Source organism: Ailuropoda melanoleuca, chromosome 14 (genome assembly GCF_002007445.2).
Source record: "Ailuropoda melanoleuca isolate Jingjing chromosome 14, ASM200744v2, whole genome shotgun sequence".
In the NCBI taxonomy this organism is placed as follows: Eukaryota; Metazoa; Chordata; class Mammalia; order Carnivora; family Ursidae; genus Ailuropoda; species Ailuropoda melanoleuca.
In genome coordinates this window covers 21,034,392-21,057,181 of record NC_048231.1, presented here as the reverse complement: position 1 = coordinate 21,057,181, position 22,790 = coordinate 21,034,392, and the positions used below count along the sequence as shown (strand labels likewise).

At 39.0% G+C, this 22,790-nt stretch overlaps 1 protein-coding gene across 1 annotated transcript in view; it reads right to left on the bottom strand.

Moving 5' to 3' along the window:
* The window catches only part of TSHR (thyroid stimulating hormone receptor), a 160,976-nt gene that overhangs the window by 19,031 nt on the left and 119,155 nt on the right, over nt 1-22,790 (bottom strand). Inside the window, exons 7-9 of the mRNA XM_034643266.1 lie at nt 21,462-21,539; nt 16,938-17,006; nt 6,231-6,308 (exon numbers count right to left, since the gene is read on the bottom strand). Of these exons, the coding sequence (XP_034499157.1) occupies nt 6,231-6,308; nt 16,938-17,006; nt 21,462-21,539 (225 nt within the window). The remainder of the gene's footprint in view (nt 1-6,230; nt 6,309-16,937; nt 17,007-21,461; nt 21,540-22,790) is intronic.

Below are 22,790 nucleotides of genomic sequence, written 5' to 3'. Positions count from 1 at the left end.
GAAAACTCATTTCCTTCATTTATGGGAAAACATCTCCCACAATTTCCTTTTTTTGTTTTTATTTCCCCCTCCTAAAAGTTTTGTTACTTGGGTATTGGACCACCTAGTTTGAACTTACAATTTTCTTATCTTTTCTCTCCTCTATTCCATATCTTATTTTTGTGTGTTCTCTTTTCTGGGAGATGTTTTCCACTCTATCTTTGAAAACTGCTTAATTTTGTGTGTGCCTTGGCTATCATATTTTTCCTCCACTATAAACAAAATCAGCTGACAACAAAATGGGAAAATGTACTGACAAATGATATCATATATAAAGATATAATAACTATGGTCTATAAATAACTATAAAAATTTTAGGGCAAGGAAACATAAAACCTATTAGGAAAAATGTGGAAAAAATAAGAACAGATATACTTAACCAGACAAAAAGATAGCAAGATGTCCAACCATACTCATAACTAGAGAAATGCAAAGTAAAACTATATGGAGATACCATTTCTTACCTATCACCCATAAGAATGTTAGACATTAAAGCAAGCCTGAAGAAACAGACACTGAATGATTGGTTGGTGGAACTCAGACTGATAAAACCCTTTGTGGGAATGGGCTGTCAAAATATCCTAAAGTTGGGGGCGCCTGGGTGGCTCATTTGGTTGAGTGTTTGCCTTGGGCTCGAGTCATGATCCCAGAGTTCTGGGATCAAGCCCCACATTGGGCTCCCTGCTCAGTGGGGAGTCTGCTTCTGTCTCTTTCAAATAAATAAATAAAATCTTAAAATAATACATCCTAAAGTTATATATGCATTTACCTATGACCCTAACTACCATATTTTTCATTTCCAAGGATTCTTCCTTTCCCCCCAGGTTTATTGAGATATAATTCACATATAGCATTGTGTAAGTTTAAAGTAAACAATGTGATGATTTGCACAATATATATGTATATATTGTGAAGTGATTAACACAATAAGTTAGTTAACACATCCATTACCTCGCACAGCCAGCATTTCTTTTTGTATGTATGTGTGGGGAGAACTTTTAAGATCTCTTAGCAACTTTTAAGTATACAATACAGTACTATTAAAGTATAGTCACCATGCTGTACATTAGATTCCCAGAACTTATTCAACTTATAACTGGAAATTGTGTACCCTTTGACTAACATTTCCCCATTTCCCCCACCCTCTGCCCCTGGCAACCAATCTACTCTCTGTTTCTATGAGTTTGGCTTTTATAAGTTCCACATGTAAATGAGACCCTATAGTATTTATTGTTCCCTGTCTGACTTATTTCACTTAGCATAATGGCCTTAAGTTTCCTCCATGTTGTTGCAAATGGCAGGATTTCTCATGACTGAGTAATGTTTCATTATATATATACACATACCATCTTTTCTTTATCTATCCATTCATTGATGAATGCTTAGGTTGTTTCCATGTTTTACTTATTGTAATAATGCTGCAATGAACATATGGCAAGGCAGATATCTCAGCCACAATGTAGTGATTTCATTTCCTTTGGATATACACCCAGACATGGGATTGCTGGATCATGTGATAGTTCTAATTTTAATTTTTTGAGGAACTTCTGTACTGTTCTTTGTAATGGCTGTACCAGTTTATATCCCTACCAACAGCACGCAAGTGTTTCTTTTTCTTCATATCCTTGTCAGCACTTGTTCTCTCTTCTCTCTTTGATAATAGCCATTCTAACATGTGTGGGGTGACATCTCATGGTTTTGATTTGCATTTTCCTAATAGTTACTGATGCTGAACACCTTTTCATGTACCTGTTGGCCATTTGTATGTCCCCAAAACTTATTCAACTTGTAACTGGAAATTGCCTCTTACTTGGAGCTTTGGAAATATGCCTGTTCACCTCCTTTGCCCATTTTTCAATTGGATTATTTTTTTAATTGATTTGTAAGAGTTCCTTATATATCTTGGGTATTAACTTCTTATCAGACATATGATTTGCAAATATTTTTTCCTATTCTGTAGGTTGCCTTTTCATTTTACTGAGTGTTTACTTTGCTGTGCAGAACCTTTTTCATTTAATGTAGTCCCACTAGATTATTTTTGCTTTTGTTGCTTGTGCTTTTGGTGTCATATCTAAAAAATCCTTGCTAAGATTTATGTCAAGAAAGTTTTCCCTATGTTTTATTCTAGGACTCAAAAGCTTTTTCTTGTTTTCAGAATATTACTATATAAGGAGTTAAGTTATGGATGAAAAACTATCTCTCTGAGGATATTTGTTATAATTTTTTATTAAAGCTTTCTGTTTCTTGCTTTATCTCTATTCCTTTAAAATTCCCTTCTCTGTTCTAGTCTCTGTTTTTCATGTCAACAGCTTTCCCCTAAGGTTTGGGAATCCTTGGATGTGTGTTCATATTTGTGGGGGAGGCTTATGGAAAGCTCTGTGTGTGTTGGTTTGTTGCCTGATGGGCTTTACTTCAGTGTCTTTGGGGAAATATCAATGAGCATTTTTGTAGGTTTTTTCTTTCCTTGGGGTTGTCAGCCTCCCCAGAACTGTAATCTCCTATTTGGAAGGTATTAACTTTGATGATAGTATTCTGTGAGTTGAGTGGATAAGAAACTTGTTGGTCTTGCATTTTAGTATGTAAACTTTCACATAATCCTGTTTGCAGAACAGTGCTTCACTTCTACCCTCAACTGTGCCTATTATCCTTCAACTGTGGTGATGACATTTTAACAGAAAGTAGACTCTACTTTTCTTCTGGAGTCAATAAAAAGTAGTTGCTCACCTGTGCAAGGTGGGAGAGGAGACCTAGGGAACAGGTGAAGTTCTTAAAGCCTTCCAACTCCAGTGTCACCTATACACCCACCTGCAGAATACTTACAATTTAACCGATGACATATTTCCTAGATTTAGTGATTTTGAATCAGCATAGTTAGCATGCAGTTTTCTCTTGATTTTTCAAGACACGACTTACTCTCTTGGTTTTTCAAGACCACTTACTCATATGTCACTTCTTTTTTTTTTTTTTTTTTTTTAAAGTTTTTTTTTTTTTATTCGACAGAGATAGAGACAGCCAGCGAGAGAGGGAATACAAGCAGGGGGAGTGGGAGAGGAAGAAGCAGGCTCATAGCAGAGGAGCCTGATGTGGGGCTCGATCCCACAACGCCGAGATCACGCCCTGAGCCGAAGGCAGACGCTTAACCGCTGTGCCACCCAGGCGCCCCCATATGTCACTTCTTCTACTCACTTAGTCATTGAGAATTTATGCTTTTTAATTTATGCTCTTTTTTCATAAAATACTCCCATTTTAATATTGTTTAAGGAAGGATCAGGGAAAATTACTTTCTTGGGGAGGGTTATCAGAAGTCTCCATTCTATCCATTTATTGAGATTTCCTCCACACTCACATCTCCCATTACCACCTACATTCCAAAGCATCTCAATACATCTCTAGCCCTAATCTCTCGTTACTTTCAATCTGCAGACATCACTGGTTGATTGTGTCGCATGTACCTCATCATGCGACTGATATTTAAATGCTAAGCATTTACAGAAGTGTGATTCAAATATTTATTGTATACTGTATCAATTTTGCAAACATTTGTTAAACTAGCACTGTGTTTCAGGCATTGTAGGATGAAATAGAACTATAGAAATAAAACAGACATAGTCCTGCCCTGTAGGAACTCCCAGAGAGATAGACAGAAACATGTTACTGCTGCTTTGAGATACATATATAGAGGTACTGGAGTATAGAAAAAGAAATGTTTATCTTTACCTAAGGAGAAGAAGGGTCAAGAATGACTTCAGAGAGAAGGAGATTTTTGCTTGAATATCAAAGTGGTAGTAAGTACTCATCAGACAGATAAGGCTGTGATAGGATTTTTCAAGCAGTATGAAAAACAGGAGTTAAACATAGCCACAAATGTAAATTGGAGCACTAGGGGAGCTAATATGGATGGATCATTGGTGGGGGGTGTATAGGGTGGGAGAGACAAAGCTGAAGATTATAAAAGAACCTTGCATACCACACCAAGGTCTTTATCCTGAGGGGTATGGGAGACCAGCATTGCATGTTAAGATCCTAGAGTAGTGCTACTCAAAGCATGGTGCCCATTGGCTAACTTATTCTTATGAGTCCTTGACAAGAGAGTAAGAAGCTTATGGTATAATGCAAGCCAACTACTTCATGAAGCACACTGTTTAGTTGGGGCAACTTTGCTCTCACAGGAACGTTTCCTCCATAAAGGAAGCTATAGTTTGATGTAAATTCTGGGGCCAGCCATTCACATTGTAGCAGACCCCCCATGTGAGTGGTTGTAGTCTTCATCACTGGTCTTTAAATTCTTCCAATATCACGTATTCACAAGTAAAAAATGTTTGAGTATGTGCTTTTAACATATGTACATTTTTGAGCTTTACACACACATACTACTGTAATACATGTTATATACATTACAAAAACACTAAACATACATTTTAAAAGGACAAGATAAAAATAAATAATACTTTTAAAGATTTTTCACTAAAGCAAAAACAGTGTAATTAAATATACTTTACTAATTTCGAAAATTGCTGTTTAACCCTTTCCGATATACCTATTCCAGAGGTCTGCTTCTCGTTCAGTTTATTTTGGCTTTGGTTTAAATGGCTGTCAATGAAAAAGTTATCTCACAAAGATAGATGGTTCCACATGGAATAAGGCAAACTTGGCTGTACTTACTAAATTAAGATTCTCATCTCTCAATCCAATTCAGGAATTAAATACATGTTTTTATTGAAATTCATATTCTCAGATGTCAATCAGTTGTCTTTGTACACTAACCTAAAGGTGTTTCATTTTCATATTTTATACACATGGACTTTAAACCCACTGTAATTATTAATTTGAAATATTCTTCAACAGGGTAAAATTCAATTTCTGGTTTTAACAAAACATAATTTTCAAAAGTGACATTCACCATTCTCATCAGGAAAATCACATAACATGGAAATATTTTTAAATACCTGTTTTTAAAAGCCCTTTCCAAAGCACACATTTCTTCAGGAAAATAACATTCGTTAGTGAAATATCACCTTCTTGAAGGAGCAGTTAAGGTTGTCTTTTAAAAGTATCTTCAAGGTCAAAAAAATCACAGAAAAAGTCAACACAATTTTTCATTTGTGTTTTTGTGGAAAGAAAAACTCATATTGCTTGAAGTACTTTGCCGTGAGTTAACAAAGAACCCCCATGTGGTACCGTAGATTTTCAGGGTCACTGTGCCCTCTCTTATGAAGCCTATCTGTTAAGAAAATAAGGCCGTGAATTCATTTAACTAGGTGCATTCAATCTGAAAGGGACTCACAATTGTTAAAAGTGAGAGTTGTGGATGTTAAGTCTTTGAACTGTGGATCACCCCTGTTCCCTGCGGATGCCTCCATTCCCTACCTGACACCTGAGGGACCGTAGTCATCTGTGTATAAAATAGTAGCAAAACTTAATTTGTTCATATTTTTTAAAACTTAAGTATAAATAGAACCTCTAATATTTCTTCTTGCCTCTAATGGATTATCTTGTATTTCTCCTGGGGTGCTGTGTTCTGCTTTGGCAAGAACTTGACCAGATAGATGCTCAACGGTGAGATTCTAAAGGTAAAACCAGGGGATAGGAAAGATGGCACTGACAAAGATCCTTGAGAGAAACAGAATTGACAGAACTTGATCACCTATTAGCTATGGGGATGCAAATCAGAGAAATGCACAAATAGATATCTTTTCATGCTGTTTTAAAAATAATTATGTCCCATCTTTTCCAGTGATTGTAAGTTTTACCAGATATGAATCAAACTATTTTTACTCTTCCTTCTTCATGCCAGGCATTGTGCAATGCACATTCACACACATTTTTTCCTGCATAGAGTACATTCCACCTATTTGTAGATCTGGTGTCTCAGAATTCTGCAAATAGCAGCTGCTCAAAATGGCTGGTTTTTTCCACAGAGGGCCTCCATGAATGTCCACACCAAGGTGACTTCCTGATGAGGCATCAGGATGGCATGGTGGAGTGGGAGGCCTTCTGAGTCTCAAAGAACAAGGACTTTCTGCCAAGCAGTAGCCTATACAGCTGGGCCGAAGAGTTCTAGCGAAGTCTTTAGCCAAGACATCAACATTCCCTACCCATAAGCATCAGCTGCTCCTCTTAGAGACCCCCTTCATTCCAAATAAAATAAAACAAAATAAAGACTGACATATTCTTTTATATGTCTTACTCACAGCAAGGTTGGTCCACTGTACACTCCTCCAAATGCATCTTTGTCAATAGCTGTCAGGTATTTATTCTTGTTCAGGTAACTAGAGGGGGGACAGAGAGAAAGAGGGAGAGAGAGAATGAATTAGGTGAGGTTCAGCAAATTAATATAAATACCAAAATGAAATGTGAGCATGGTCTCCCTAGCTTTCAACTGTTTTTTTTTTTTTTTTAAGATTTACTTATGTATTTGAGAGAAAGAGAGAGAGGGCAAGCAGGGGCAGGGGCGGGGGCAGAGGGGGAGGGAAAGGAGATAGAGAATCTCAAGCACATTACACACCAAGCATGGAGCCTGATGCGGGTCACGATCCCATGACCGTGAGATCATGACCTGAGCTGAAATCACGAGTCAGATGCTTAATGAACTGAACCACCCAGGCGCCCCTTTTAATTGGCTTTTAAGACTCTGGAAAACACTTACCTTCTTCTGGCTTAAGTACTCAAAACATTCTAGGTTTTAATTGTTCAGGGTTTATACATATTAATTATGGTAGATGTCTTTGGAAGTGAGCATGTTTATGGTATAGTTTGCATATCTAGATTTTATAAAAGTTGCCTAGTTACCTATTTGCAGGCATACCTCAGAGATATGCAGGTTTGGTTCCAGACCTCCACAGTTAAGTGAGTCAAATAAATTTTTTGGTTTCCCAGTGCATATAAAAGTTACATTTACATTATGTTGCAGTCTCTTAAGTGTACAACACCATTATGTCTAAAAAACCAATGTACATACCTTAATTTAAAACACTTGATTGCTAAAAAATGCTAACCATCATCTGAGTTTATAGCAAGTCATAATCTCTTTGCTGGTGGAGGATCTTGCCTCGGTGTTGACAGCTGCTGACCAATCAGGGTGGTGGCTGCTGAAGGTCTGGGCGGATGTGGCAATTTCTTAAAATAAGACAGCAGTGAAGTTTGCTGCATTGATTGACTCTTCTTTTCAAGAACGATTTCTCTATAGCATGTGATGCTATTTGATATCATTTTACCCACAGAACTTTCAAAGGTGGTGTCAGTCCTATCAAACCCTGCCTCTCATTTATCAACTAAATTTAAGCATATTCTAAGTTCTTTGTTGTCGTTTCAACAATATTCACAGCATCTTCTCCAGGTATCGACTCCATCTCAAGAAACCACTGCTCACCCATAAGAAGCCAGTCCTCATCCATTTGAGTTTTATCATGAGATTGCAGGAATTTAAACGTAATAATAATGAAAGAGTTTGAAATGTTCTGAGAATTGCCAAAATGTGACACAGAGACAAAGTGAGCAAATGCTATTGGGAAAATGGCACCAATAGAGCTGCTTGAGGCCGGGTCCCCACAAACCTTCAATTTGCAAAATGCAGTATCTGTAATGAAGACTGTCAGAGACTCAGATATTTTCTTGGGGGCAGTGTTGCCAGATTTAGCAAGTAAAAATATAAGATGCCCAGAAAAACAATGAATCATTTTTAGCATAAGTATTCCCCATGTAATTTTTGAAACATTCTTGTACTAAAGAGTTATTTGTCATTTATCTGAAATTCAAATGGAATGGAATGTCCTATATTTTCTCTGACAATCCTATTTTGGATGGGGGGGCAGGTTACACCGATAAGATTACAGAGAATGAATGTGTAAGTGAGTGAATTAAAAAAAAAATCAATGTACCTCTCTTCCGAAATAGTGAGTGGGTAACACATGTGATTGCTTTAAGGAAAAAGTAATAGAGAATGAAAGAAGGGAAGATTCAACATATGATGTGGTGGCCCATTGATTTTCTTGATGGCAGTGACAAGGCAGCTGATTACAAATGCCACAGGGTATGGCCCAGACATGGCCTTTTCAGGCAGTGGCTGGACCCTAAGCTTCTAGGACATTGGTAAATCTGAAATGGTGGGGTTTCATTAATCCCATATATACAAAGACCCAAGTAAGATCCTACAGGAGCTCATCTGTGCCTTTGGGTTGAATGGCTGTCATGTAAGGCTGTCAGTCACAGGCTCCTTTGGTCAATGTTTGTCCCTCAACCCACAGTGTCCATGGAATTCCTTTGGTCAGCGATAGCTAGAGTGGGCGAGAACCACCTTGGAGAAACAACAGGAGAGAAGATCCTGAACAGCGTGATTTTGTAAAAAGACAACTAAGCTAAGGATAAGTGCGGCACTGGCTTACATCTTGTTTTGTACTCTTTGGACCGTGCAACTTGCGGATCACATTCTGTTCCCAGACTGCTGAAAATCAAGTGAGGATCGGTGAGCTCATCTCAGTTTTTCCTCTTCATCTCAGACTGCTGCAAGTGAAAATCAGCTTGCTCTAATCATTAGAAATTATTGTAAAACTAAATAATTGCTTGTCCAATTCTGTAGTGTTTTCATCTGATATTCAATACGCCCCCAAGGATAAGGAGAATGGTTGATAAGCATTGCAGTTTACCAGAAACGCTGCAGAAGATTTCAAACTGAGAAAGCCAGCCAGAGTCCAGGGGGGAGAAAGAGGATGGAGGTGCAGCCAGCTTGAACGGAGATGAACTGGATCTTGGGGGAGGCCGTGTTCTCTAAAACCAGCAGGGTTGTTGGGCACTTTATCTCTTAGAGATAATTAGGTGCTCAAAAATGAAACGATCACTCCATGTGTAGCTTGGAGGGCTTGCTTATTATCACAGATTGTGATAATTCCATAAAGTTTTTACCTTGGGTTCTGATTGCTAATCCTACTTTCCATTTGAAGCTAAGAGGATGGGATGGGGCCTTATATTCGTAAAACCCTTAATATCCAAGAAGAAAGTGCTTCCATCATCCCCATTTATCATATAATGTTACCTGGAAATGTCAGCCAACTTAGATTGATTTCTCACCATGACTTAGGCTGATTCCCCTAGAATCCACATTCTATAAACCAGCTTGGGTAAATCAGTCACAAATCTGGTAGGATCTATGGGTAAGCTACTCCAGACAATCATTATTTTATAGGGGTGGGGTATGTGATCATTTAAACTGTCTCTTGCAAGGACATGGTAGACATAAATGAACTTAATATACAGTATAAAGTCTTGGATTCAGAGTTGAAAGACTTCTAGAAAGCCAGGATTTCTAAGTACAAATACTGTGAGGGGCTTATGAGAAAAGAACTAGCATTTCCTTTAAAAAATAATATAGACACTGGTGTGTGTGTGTTCAATGCCTTTATCCTGTTTGTGCTGTATATCTCACAGTTAAGGAAGGACAATGTGGTCAGAAAAATGAGGATGGTCAAAACTGAGTTGGGGAAGAGTATCCAATTGATGAACTTAGTATGATAGATACAATATTGTAGGTCACATCCTTCTCCATTGGACTCATTCTTGGCACATAGCAGCCATTCAGTAAAAACTTGCTGGATGAACAAATGAAAGTCCAGTTGCTGGATAACTAACTCCTACCTAGAGGCACCCTCTATATTATGTTTAGGGGAGGAAGTGACTTATGTCAGAGGGAGGGGTGTGACACTGTGGTAAGGAAAGTTGTGGCTGCTGCCGAGCTTTGCTCTCTGGGGAGTTTTGGGATACATTTCAGCTCCAAGATGGAATTTCAGCCTGCATTTCCACAGTCCCTTTAGGGTAAACCTGGGCTGGCACCTGCTTATGTCATGAGACTCAAGGGAACACTTCTGTAAAGAACCATGTTTCCTCCTCATAGCATTGGTTATTTGGAAGAATTAAAGGGAACCCCTGCATAGTCCTCATTGCTCCATGGAAATCCTTTTGGTAGCAGAATCAGGAGATGTAAACAGTAACAGGTGAGAAAGTGGTCAAGGTTTCAAAAGAGGTAAAAGCCAGCCTTGGAGCATATTTGACCAGCTGTTCAAAGATTCCATGAGAATAGCCTGCTTCATCCCATAATCTTCTCTACCATCATGTTGTCCCAGTACTCCAGGCTGTGGTGTTTTGCTTCTACTCAGCTAATGTATGATGCTAATTAGCACATGAATTGTGTTGACTTCTCTGTTCATAATAATTAGGGTTTCTGTATGTTTTTAGCAGATCAAAATGGTATTTTTTTCCTGCCCAAATGTTTACTGTCAGATAGTAGCTAGTTACTAGTGTTTGACAATAGAAAATACAATACAGGCAATCAGACATTCTAAGATAAGCAACATATCCCCATGCCAGATTGTGTGGAAAGGGAGGATGGAAAAGAGGTTCCAAGGAATGAATGTGTGATTTCGCTTATGACTGGGAGCAGTTCAACTTCTGCTGAGCAAGATATCCTTGTATTGTTATTAATATCACATCTGAGTGATGACAGTGTGCTTGGTTCCATATGAAATCACATGACCATGTGCTTTACACATCTGCCCTAATGTTCACGAACTTTTAGCTAATTACCCGACTGCTGCTGAGGCATCAGTGCTTGTTTTCAATGTGGAATTTGTCAACTTGGCTTCACTTACACTAAAAAAATGTCTAAATGAGGCTAAATCTGCTAATTTCAGTAAACTGACAGGAGGGGGATGATGGGGAATCATTGTCCTTTTGGAGGATGACACATTGTTTAAATTAGAACCTACAGATATTTGAACATACTTCTAGAGAATTTACCAAGTTGCTAACATGCCATGTGTAATCTTTTTACACAAATAGAGTCATTATAGGATATTGATGTGTTCACATTAGTTTAAGATCACAATTAGCATTGAGACCGGAGGCATCAGCCCTATGTTAAAATCACAAAGTGAATACTATTTCATTATTACTGTGGAAACTTGACCTCTGTTTTCTCCATCTGCTACTCAACCCTGATCTTCCTGCAGTCTCACACCTCCTTACACCAGCATCATTTGATTTTACCTTGGATTTACACAATACGTTTTACTGAAGTGCTTAACTCTAAGAAAAAATAAGTTTCCATCAACCAGGAATCAGAAACTTAGGGCAGAATGATAGAACATTGTTTTAGAACAGAGTTTCAGGTTTGGATTCAAAATACTAATTGGACAAAAAGATCCTTGTTTTCTATTATGATTGGATCTGAACTTTCAAACCCTAAAATATTTTTGTTCAGATACTTATCTTTAGTCCATACTTGCCTTTGACCTTTACCAGGAATTGGGAGAAATAGACTACGTATTTCATCACACAATGGTCATCCTCACTGAATACCCCCATCGAGAACAGAGGTCCACAAACTATGACCATCTGGTCAAATCTTGCCTGCCCCCTTTATTGTAAATAAAGTTTTATTGGAACACAGTCAGGCTCATTTTTTTTATGCATTGTCTGTGGCTCCTGCCACATTATAATGGCAGAGCTGAGTAGCTGCAACTGAGATCATATGGCCCATGAGTCCAAAATATTCATCTGGCCCTTCCCAAAAATGTTTGCTGATCTCTGATCTAGACTTCTAAAAGTCAAGAAACAAATGATTCTCACTTAACTATTTCCCACAGTTGTTCAAAATCCTTCTAAAAACTTTAATATTTCACATAAAATTGTCAAGAAAGTATGGTGAATGTGATGCACTAATTTCTTTCCTATGTTTAAAGGGATAGTTACAGTGACTACAAAAGGCTGTAATTCAGGAAACCAGTGAATTAAAATCCATTGTCTCCAATGGAATAATTCTCTGCCATCAGCCAAACCTCTCACAGAGCCCATGGTCAGAGGAGAAAATGATGGGAAGGTAGAGAGAATCTTCTTACATAACGTGTTCATAGGTTTAATTTCAGAAGATCACCAGATGATCTGAAACTCTACTGGCTCTTAGATTCTCCACAGGCTGCCTCTAACATAAACCTTGTTAAATTTATCTGCCACCAGCAATGTGGCATATCAAAAGATCTTTCTTGAGTAGCATTTCCTGAAAAATGTTCTGTGGGACACCAGTTCAGAGAGATGCTCCTAGAACCCAGAGCTCCCTGGTTAGCTCTGTATACTGTACCTCCCTCTTGGATGCCAGTAATTCAGATTGTCCTATTAAAAGACCCAAGAAGTCAACCTTTACACTCTGTTGACCTTTATAAGGCTATGAATAGCTTTTTAGAAGCAACATCCATTAATTTACCATGGAAAGAGAATTCAAGGGACATAATTTGGAAAATGCCCCAAGAGTTGGGGGGAATCTGGAATAGAAGTTATTGCTCCCTTGTTCTTGTTTCCATCTTTTCAGTAGAAAATGTGTCTAAACTCCTTTGATATTCTGTTGCTGATTTTATGACTGAAGCCACAAAATAATATGTTGATAGACTTACACTGAGATCCACGTAGCATAGCCACCTCCTGATTACAGAAGATTCACTTTGGAAATCTCTTGAAGTCTTCATGGAGTCCTCTAAACATGACCAAAAGGCCAATTATGACTAAGCATGAGATGTTTTGAAGCAAAATGGTCAACATGCAAGGCCTAACTTTGAGTTTAATAACATTTTACTATGCCAGCCATTTCATCTAGGTATTTCCCTTTCAGACCTCATTTGGAAGTTCACTAAGTTGGTGACCTTGTTGCATTGGTAATGTCAGGTTCCACTGGTGAATGACACCATTGCTTGGTGTGACTCTTCTCTGAAATTTCTACTGGTTAGGCCTTGAGTTTTAAGCAGACTCTTTCCTCACATTAGTGTACTCTTCTCAGCTGCAAGATATCTGAGCTTCTGTATTTCGTGCCTGTAATAGACTGAGCTAAGCAGTGTTCTTAGCTTAGTGTTATTAGCCCATTCTCCTGGGCTAGATAACAGGCAGCAGTAAGCCAGAGGAGTTGTCCAAGCCTTGGTAGTGGCTGCTAAGTCAGCAACGAAGAGTCCCAGCAGGGTGTAGCAAAGAGTCTTGAACCAGGGGATCCAGGTCCTGGCTTTGGCTTGGCCAAAACTAGTTCTATTAAATTTAAAAAGCCATGTTAAGAAAAAAAAAGCCATGTGTTCACTTTGGGCTTCCTTCCCTTTGTACCCAAAATGTGACTATTGGACAAGAAGACTGATAGCATACTCCATAGCATTGGTTCTTGACTTTTTGTTTTGTGGTTTTTTTTTTTATTAGTGTCAGAGGTAGAATTTAGTGATTCACCAGTGCATATAACATGCAGCGCTCATTACATCAAGTGCCCTCCTAAATGCCCATCACCCAATTATCCTTTTCCCCCATCCACCTCCCCTCCAGCAACCCTCAGTTTGTTTCCTGGAGTTCAGTGTTTCTGATGGTTTGCCTCTTTCTCAATTTTCATCTTAGTTTATTTTTCCTTTTCCCTATGGTCATGTTTTGTTTCTTAAATTCCACATATGAGTGAAATCATATGGTATTTGTCTTTCTCTGACTGACTTATTTCACTTAGCATAATACCTTCTAGCTCCAGCCACATCATTGCACACGGCAAGATTTCATTTCTTTTGACCACTGAGTAATATTCCATTGTGTGTGTGTGTGTGTGTGTGTGTGTGTGTGTGTGTGTGTACCGCATCTTCTTTATTCATCTGTCGATGAACATCTGGGCTCTTATTTTGGCTATGGTGGACATTACTGCTATAAACATTAGGGTACATGTGCCCCTTCAAAGCACTATGTTTGCATCCTTTGAATAAATACCTAGTAGTACAATTGCTGGGTCGTAGGAGGTGGTTGGTTCTTGAATTTTGCTTTACATTGGCTGCATCTAGGGAGATTTTTTAATCCCTATGCCCTGGCTACACCCAAACCAATGGCACCAGAATATCTGGTGGTAAAACCTAGGCATCAGTGGTTTCAAATCTCTCCAGGTGATTTCAATTTTCAGCCAATATTGAGAACTACCCTGTGTAGACTGTAAAGGCTGAATTTAAACCCCATGTGGCTGTCCTTAAAAATGATAACTTGGTGTGATTGAGGGTGAGACCTTCCAATGACTATGTATGGCAGGATAAAGAAGCAAATCACTTAAAACCTAGCTCCCAATCATGGGCTTTAACATCTTTTGCTTGTGAAAAAATTTTTACTAATAAATGACCCTCTACCCAAGGTTTGTTTCTGGTTCTTTATCTCATCCAGTATTCTGGAAAGGCAGTTTTGGTTCAGAAAGGAGTCAGCTGGACACACTGATTTCAGGAGCCTTATTACCAGCTCTGGTCTCCCCGGTTGAAAGTCTCTCCACTGTCCCTATCACTGCCCTTGCTAATGTCATTCTCTGTTGCCTTAATGCTACCATCTTGATGCACCTGCTGTCTGAAATGGTGTGACAGTCCTCTGAAATGTTTATACCCTAAGTATCTGCAAATTGTCTTAATTATTTTAAGAAGTCCCAATTCTCCACCTTCTTCACAGAAAATTTGAATTGGGAAGACTATTGCCCTTAAGGCCATGGCTTTCTAGGAATAGTTGAATCAAAGAGGAAAATATTTGGTTAGATTCAAGTAATGTTAAAGTTGGATGTTAGTAATTTAAAAAAATATATATATGATAAATCTAGGGGAACTCATGCTGGTATCTCCAAGTAAGGAGGCCAGTGTTACTGGACATTTAGTGTTTAGTTATTTTCAATCTTAAATGTGTATTTTGGATTTGGTTCATTTCTCCCTAATGTACTTTGACCCTTACTACTGCTCCACTCAAGTTGACACCACTTAGAATGCAAGCCCAGTGTAGGCAGGGAGCACATTGCTCTTGTAAATCTTTGTATCAGCACCAAATAGCATAGTACCTGGCTCATCGCAGGTGTTCAATAAAAATGTTGAAAAATGGATGAAGGATTATGTGAGATTTGTATGATAAAGTAAAGGTGGAAGTAAGGTCTTTCCAATACTATAAATAAAATTGATGTATAAGTATTCATGTCATCACTCTATTGAGTCTTTTCAGACTCCACCTATAATTGTGCATTTTAAAAAAATGACTAATAACCTGAATGAGACAATTTAGAGAAAGGTCCTCTAATCTCGATTTGATAAAGACTATGAGGAAACCCAGAAGCCTGGCAAAGAGTGAGACCCCACTTCAAACAACTCGGAAAGCCAGGCCGAGGTATGATGATTTCAAAACTTATTAGCATTTATTCTTTAAAAATGGAATCATACTAGAACCCACCACCTAACTCCCAAATCAGAACAAGACCACTTCATCTACATGTACTTTGTTTGTTTGCATCCAAGGCCCCTGCATATGGCTGTGCCGGTTATTCACCTGCCCGGCTTAAGAGTGGTCCATGGATCAGCATCGTCATCATCACCTGGGAGCCTGTCAGAAAGGCAGAATCCTGGGGCCACTTCCGATCTACTTAATCAGATTCTGTACTTTAATAAGATCAGATGGCTTTTATGTTCAATAAAGTTGGAGAAGCATGTACAACACAACAGATCCAGAACCATAGGCCTTCAGAGTTTGTGATGACCACTTCCAGAATATAAAATAACTGTGTTTGAAATGTTTAAAGGGGAAAAAAAAGGTGGAATCACAAAAGGGAGTAAGCAATAAGACTGTCAAACATGAGCACACACATTTTTTGAAAAAAGCAAATAGAAATCCTGGAATTGAAAAAACGTAATTGTTAAAAAAATACTCAGTGATGTGTTATAAAACAAACACAAAAATCTGTTCTTTGTTGTTCTACATGACTCTTACCATGGTGGTTTTTTCTTCTCCTGTGTGTGATTTTTGACTGTGAGCTCGCATTTGATTGATCTAGATCTTTAAAAAGCTGGGGGCCTGCATTGGTATTTTTCCCTCTGCAGAGGTTTGCATTTATTTCTGCCAGGAATCAGCAGGTCATATCACTCCAGCTGTTGTCCAGGTTCCCTGGCTTCATCCAGGTGTCTCAGGTTTATATCACTTCCCTGTCTTCTCACTGCACCGAAGCCTTGTCTCCTGGCACGACTGATGTTGGCAGCTGCCCCCAGTGAACTCAACCTTCTGGAAGCACCCACCACTTTGGTTTCAGCTCCTGGTTTGTTAGTTTATTTCTCTCTCTTGGAACTATGACATAAAATGTAATTTTATTTAATGGATGATCTAGTTGTTTTGTAGTAGGAAGGCCCTGCAAATTAATTTGTCCACCACAGTGTGGAAGCAGACTCTATCTACTAAAGCTATTTTTTCACTTATTAGATATTAGGTTAAAACACAAATTAGTGTGGCTGAACCAGTCTACAAGCTGTTAGACACAAAGTATGCCCTGTGTACACGTGGGGGCCACAAAGATCTGACAGGAAAATACAGCAAAGACAGAACCTCATGTAAGTGACTACCTTTTTGCCAACATGCTATTCTAGGCATTATTTATTCTGGGGGCAGGCAAATGTTGAATATGGCTTTTCATCTATTTCTGAGTGAATCAAATATAAACTAAATCTTTCTTGAAAACACGTTAGAAAAAACTAAAAAGAAAAACCTTACTTTCTGAACAGCTTTGGCCTTAAAGACACGCTTTACTTCATGTACACATAGTGTGATCTTCATGAACATTTACATACACGCACACACCCCTACAAGAAAACTGAAGGTGACACCATGGTGCTCCATTTTATCAAGGGTAGAAGCTTTGGGATTCAGAATTGGAGTCACTGTAAGTGTTCTCAAAAGCTGCTCTTGCCAAATTCCTTAATCTCATCCCCAAGTTTTGGTCATACTCATTCTGGGGTTGAGGAATGCTCCAGTAGAAGCTATTGCTAACAGAATTCTGACCCACTGGATGCTCCCCCATTGGATGGGGGTGGAAGTGTGGAGGAAGATAGTTGTTTCCATGGCCACCCTTGACTTACACAGCATCCAGCTTTGTCCCATTGAAAGTATGTCCTTGGATTGAAGTAAAGCCATTGTTGTATAGTTTCCTACAATCAACAGAGAGAGGAGAAATCAGTGACCCATAAGAGGTGATGGTTGGACTTCATCTCTGCAGTGTCAGAAATGTGCATGAAGGTTCTCACGTCCCACAAGAAAACTTTACAGTGATTCTTGCTTGGAACATAGGCTATTTCCCAGTTTGAATCCCCATTCTCCAGACAGCTCCTAGTAACTTCAAGCTGTTTCTCAGAAGCAATTCATTTTGAAGAGCAAAGATTTGCCACCATTAGGAATTAAAAAAAAAAAAAAATTCTACCTATATTCAAAAGAGAAGAGTTTCAGGTAATAGTTAACCCAATGTCAATAATGGAGGAATAACTTTAGTTTCTTAAGATGAACATTTTTAAAGACATTGCTCATCTGAATGCATAGATTTTATATTTTTCTATTTAAAATGTTATGTCACACTGGTTTTTTATCCATAATTTTATGGATAGATTAAATGCTTAATGGTTGTCAGCTGACTTAAGTTAAACTTCAAAGACAAATCTAAGAAAGTAGATAGACCATGCCCTTTTGTGGAAATTTTGATGTTTTAAATCGTTGCTATGTTTCTGCAACTAATTAAGTCATGCAGTGATTCTAAGGACGGGACTGAAGTGTTATCTCCTCTGTTTCCTAGTCAAGCTACTGAGAGGTGGAGGTGACTTGCCAAAGAAAGTCACATTGATGTGAACCTGTCGGGAATCAGGATTTCTGACCTCAAAAGTGATTCTTCCCACCCACTCAAAGGAAAAGGAGCCCTGGCTGTGGGAGCTCTATTCTCCATAAGGATGCATGGGGGCTATTGGCATGTGGTAAGAGAAGGCAGCCATGACCACAGTCAAGTACAACTAGGGGCAATTGTAGGGGAGCTCTGAAAATGACTGTAGTCCACTGCCTGTCAACTCTGGTGACACGTTAGGAAGCATACAAGAGACTCTAAATTTGGAATTAGATCTGTCTCTGTCACTTCATTGTATGTGGATCCTGAGAATTTCTCAACCTCTCTTGTCCTCAGTTTTCTTATCTGTAAGAATATGATAATAATACCTAATCAAAAAGTTGCTGGGAGGATCAAATAGCTATATATTTATCAGTGTGGGGCACTTAAAGATGACCATGTTAAAAGGAATACCCCCCAAAACTTGGATTTATCCTCTGTAGTTGTGGAGAATTGAGAGTAATCTTTGTTGTTATTTTTTTGTTTTAAATAATCACACAAAGAAGAGCTTAATTCCAGCTACTAATGTGTCCTGGGTGAGGACTGCAGTGCACAGGGGTGCTAGGCAGAGAGGCTGAAGAAAACTCTGAGAGATAAGTTAATTTTTTCTGATTTAGAGTTCTTTTATGTATGTGTAAGAATTATACATTTGGGATTTCTGTTTTCCCAAACTTTGTTAAGAGTCCTAGACAAGGAAAATATAGTCTCTTCAATAAATGGTGCTGGGAAAATTGGACAGCTACATGCAAAAGAATGAAACTTGACCACTCTCTCACACCATTACACAAAGATAAACTCCAAATGGATGAAAGACCTCGATGTGAGACAGGAATCCATCAAAATCCTAGAGGAGAACATAGGCAGCAACCTCTACGACATCGGCCACAGCAAACTTTTTCATGACACATCTCCAAAGGCAAGAGAAACAAAAGATAAAATGAACGTGTGGGACTTCATCAAGATAAAAAGCTTCTGCACAGCCAAGGAAACAGTCAAAAAAACTAAGAGACAGCCCACGGAATGGGAGAATATATTTGCAAAGGACACTACAGATAAAAGACTGGTATCCAAGATCTACAAAGAACTTCTCGAACTCAATACACAAGAAACAAGTAAACAAATCATAAAATGGGCAGAAGATATGAACAGACACTTTTCCAATGATGACATACAAATGGCTAACAGACACATGAGAAAACGTTCAAAATCATTAGTCATCAGGGAAATTCAAATCAAAACCACAACAAGATACCACCTTACGCCAGTTAGAATGGCAAAAATTGACAAGGCAAGAAACAATTGCTGGAGAGGATGTTGTGGAGAAAGGGGATCCCTCCTACATTGTTGGTGGGAATGCAAGTTGGTACAGCCACTCTGGAAAACAGTGTGGAGGTCCCTTAAAAAGTCAAAAATTGAGCTACCCTATGACCCAGCCATTGCACTACTGGGTATTTACCCCAAAGATACAGACGTAGTGAAGAGAAGGGCCATATGCACCCCAGTGTTCATAGCATTGTCCACAATAGCTAAATCGTGGAAGGAACCGAGATGCCCTTCAACAGATGACTGGATTAAGAAGTTGTGGTCCATATATACAATGGAATATTACTCAGCTATCAGAAAGAACGAATTCTCAACATTTGCTGCAACATGGATGGCCCTGGAGGAGATAATGCTAAGTGAAATAAGTCAAGCAGAGAAAGACAATTATCATATGATTTCTCTCATCTATGGAACGTAAGAATTAGGAAGATCGGTAGGGGAAGAAAGGGATAAAGAAAGGGGGGTAATCAGAAGGGGGAATGAAGCATGAGAGACTATGGACTCTGAGAAACAAACTGAGGGGTTCGGAGGGGAGGCGGATGGGGGAATGGGATAGGCTGGTGATGAGCAGTAAGGAGGGCACATATTGAACGGTGCACTGGGTGTTATACACAACTAATGACTCATCGAACTTTACATCAAAAACCAGGGATGTACTGTATGGTGACTAAGATAATATAATAAAAAAACATTAAAAAAAGAGTCCTAGACAATGAAAATATTCTTTGTTGGAATTACATTTCAGAGATTAAATAAAACTCCTAATAGACAAATAGGCCTTAGAAAGGGAAAATAATGAAGGAAGAAAAAAATAGTGAAGAATAAAAAAAAAGAAAAAAGGATTGCAAACTTTGATTGAAACTCTATCCTGCCAGGAATAGGCATACAAATTCACTGTTGGACACATACCCTCTCATGCAGTTTCTATAGCATGAGTTTCAAAGAAGCAAGGACTTTTGCAGGAATGTAAAAATAATCATCCAAAAAGATAATGGGCAACCCATGCTATTCCCAACTCTTGATTTCATTCAGATGTTTTTTAAATGCCTACTGTGCCCCATGCTCAGTGGGAAAAAGAGCTGCTTTCACTTGAGAGGGCTGCTGGGGACATGGGGTCCTTAGAAAAAAAATGCCAAAAAGGGAAGGTAAAGAAATTGAGAAAGGAGTATACATACAAGGAATGGTTAAGTGGCACAATGGAAACCTTTACAGAGGAGGCAAATGGCCTTGAGGTTTGGGACTAAGCAGGCTAAGACTCCAGGTTTTTGCTGCATCATCAAATGAAATGGTGGCCAAGAAGAGTCTCTCATCTTTTCAAAAGACCTCTCCCCATGTTTTAAGGAGAAGAATGAACTGAAATGCTCCACTGTGGATAGAGACTCGGAGGTTGAGGCAGTTTCACAGGGTCTAGATCAATAGAGTTAGAATGGCTTGGAAGCAGCCCCTTCCAAGAGTTGTGCGGATGCTTGGATCAATTTTACTGGGGAATAATCCCAATCAAGTTTGTATCTCATAAAGAACATTTGGACTGTAGTGTGAGCAGAGAAAGGAAGCTGGGTGACAATCCAGGCAAAAAAGCCAGGAGGCCTGAGCTGGGGCAGTGGTACTGAAGCTAGAGAGAAGGGATCCTTTAGACAACTCTAGTTTGTAGCTAATTTGATGAGAGAGGGGAGTTCTCTACCAGTTTGGAGAATTAATTTATCTTTTATACCTCTACTAGACTTCCTTATTAGAACATTTTATGAATTTCTCTGATAAACATCTCCTTTTGAACATCTGAAGAGCAGAACCTATTTGAACTCTGAAAAATAATGATGTTGAGCAACACTGTTTTCTATTCAGTATGGCTTTGTAGGAACTTCATAGTAGTGATGACTGGAGTTGAGTGTGAGTGCAAAGAGCATGAGAAGCTCTTAGTTGTACCATTTTCTAATTCAGTGACCTTGGAAAAGTCACTGCTCTAAACCCAAGTTCTTCCTCTATACAATGGGGATAATAGAATACAGTATATTACAAGGTCTGCAGGTCAAATCTGGTCCACTGCTTGTTTTTGTAAGTTAAATTTGAGTGGAAAGATAGGCTCACTAGTTTATGGATCATGTATGGCTGCCTTTTCCCTACAATGGCAGAGATAAGCAGTTGCCACAAAGGCCACGTGGTCTGTAAGACCTAATGGTCTTTTCTAGATCAAGTGTGCTGACCATTTCTATAAGGGAATACTTGCCTTGTTACTTAAACCACTTTGTCATTGATTACAGTACCATACCATAAAGCAATCCTCTTATTTAACTCTGTGAAACCTTTAGTAGATCATAGAGCACATCCTGCAGTATATTTCTTGGAGAGGCTGTGAAAATACGACAGTGGTCCAAATAACATTTCAGTTGTTGGCAGGAGTGGAAGTGGCAATACTCACAGTGTCAGGGTTTCATTGCACAGCCCCTGGAAAGCATTGGCAGGGATGGAAGTCATGTAAGGATTGTCTGTGATTTCACTGCAAGGGAGGGACAAAAACGCTTGGTGAAAAAAAAATACTTTCTTTCTGGGGATGGGCTCTTGCTCGACCTATGAGCTCAAATAAATAGCCTGAGGCAATTTAGTTTGATCTTGTTTATTTGTAAGTTTCGTTGACCCTTCTTAACTGCTGGTGCCTCAAAGGTTCGGTGAGGTGGGGATGGTGTCGTAGGGGGACATGCACTCACAGCCTCCAAATGTGCAGTAAGCAAGTGAGCTTTGGGTGTGGGCTGAAGTCCCTGACTAAATCCTCATTTGCAAGGGGAGCAGGTGGGCCTTAGAGACTTCTATAAATCTGTGACAAATACTTTGTCCATAGCAACTAGAGTTTTCTAAGTGTATGGAACCTCTATAAAGGCCTGGTAGAATGAGATCAGTGGATTTCTTGCGTATCACTGAAGTGTCCTCTCCTTGCAAACCACTGCCAGGCAGATGCTCCTGGAGAACTTTCTGTGCCAGTCTAGTTGCTAGAAGACTGCCTACATTTTTGAACTGAGCTCTTTGGCAGCAAACAAGCGTGGTCAATTTTTTTTCCTAGCAAAATCCTGAGAGTTCAGATCCGATCGCTCCACATTTTGCTGACTCTGTATTGCAGACTCACCCTGTAACGCTGCATAAGTCCATTTACTTCTATACAACTAGGTAACACACTTGACTGTGTTGCAGGTTTTGGAAAAGGGCACATGGCCACCATTCAGAAGCCAGAGGAAGTAGTTTGACCACCACCAGTTCCTGCTCCTTTGGACTCTGCTCAGACAAAATCACTTAGGTTTTCTATTCCTCTGTTTCTTCACTTACAGAATGGAAAAAATTATAACTTCCTTTTATGCCTTATAAGGTGGTCAAGAGCAGCAAACATGATAACGCATGTGTTTGAAAAGCTATTAAAAATTATGTGGAAAATAAAGTACCATCATTATCATCAAATTTTCCTTCTACTTGATCACTCCCATCAGCAAACAAACATGCCATAATTTGTCCCATCAAACAACAACAACAAACAGTAAAAAGAAACCTTTTCTTCTAACCCATTATCCTCTAACTACTGAGATATTTTCTGCCCTTTGTTAATAGTAAAACTTCTCAAAAGAATTTGTAATGGTCACTCTCTCTAAGTCTTCCCTTCTGATTCTTTCTTGAGCCAACTCCAACCAGACTTCACCCTAAAGCTCCACTGGAACTGCTCTTGTCAGAATCACCAACGCCCCATATTACTAAACCCGATGGTCAT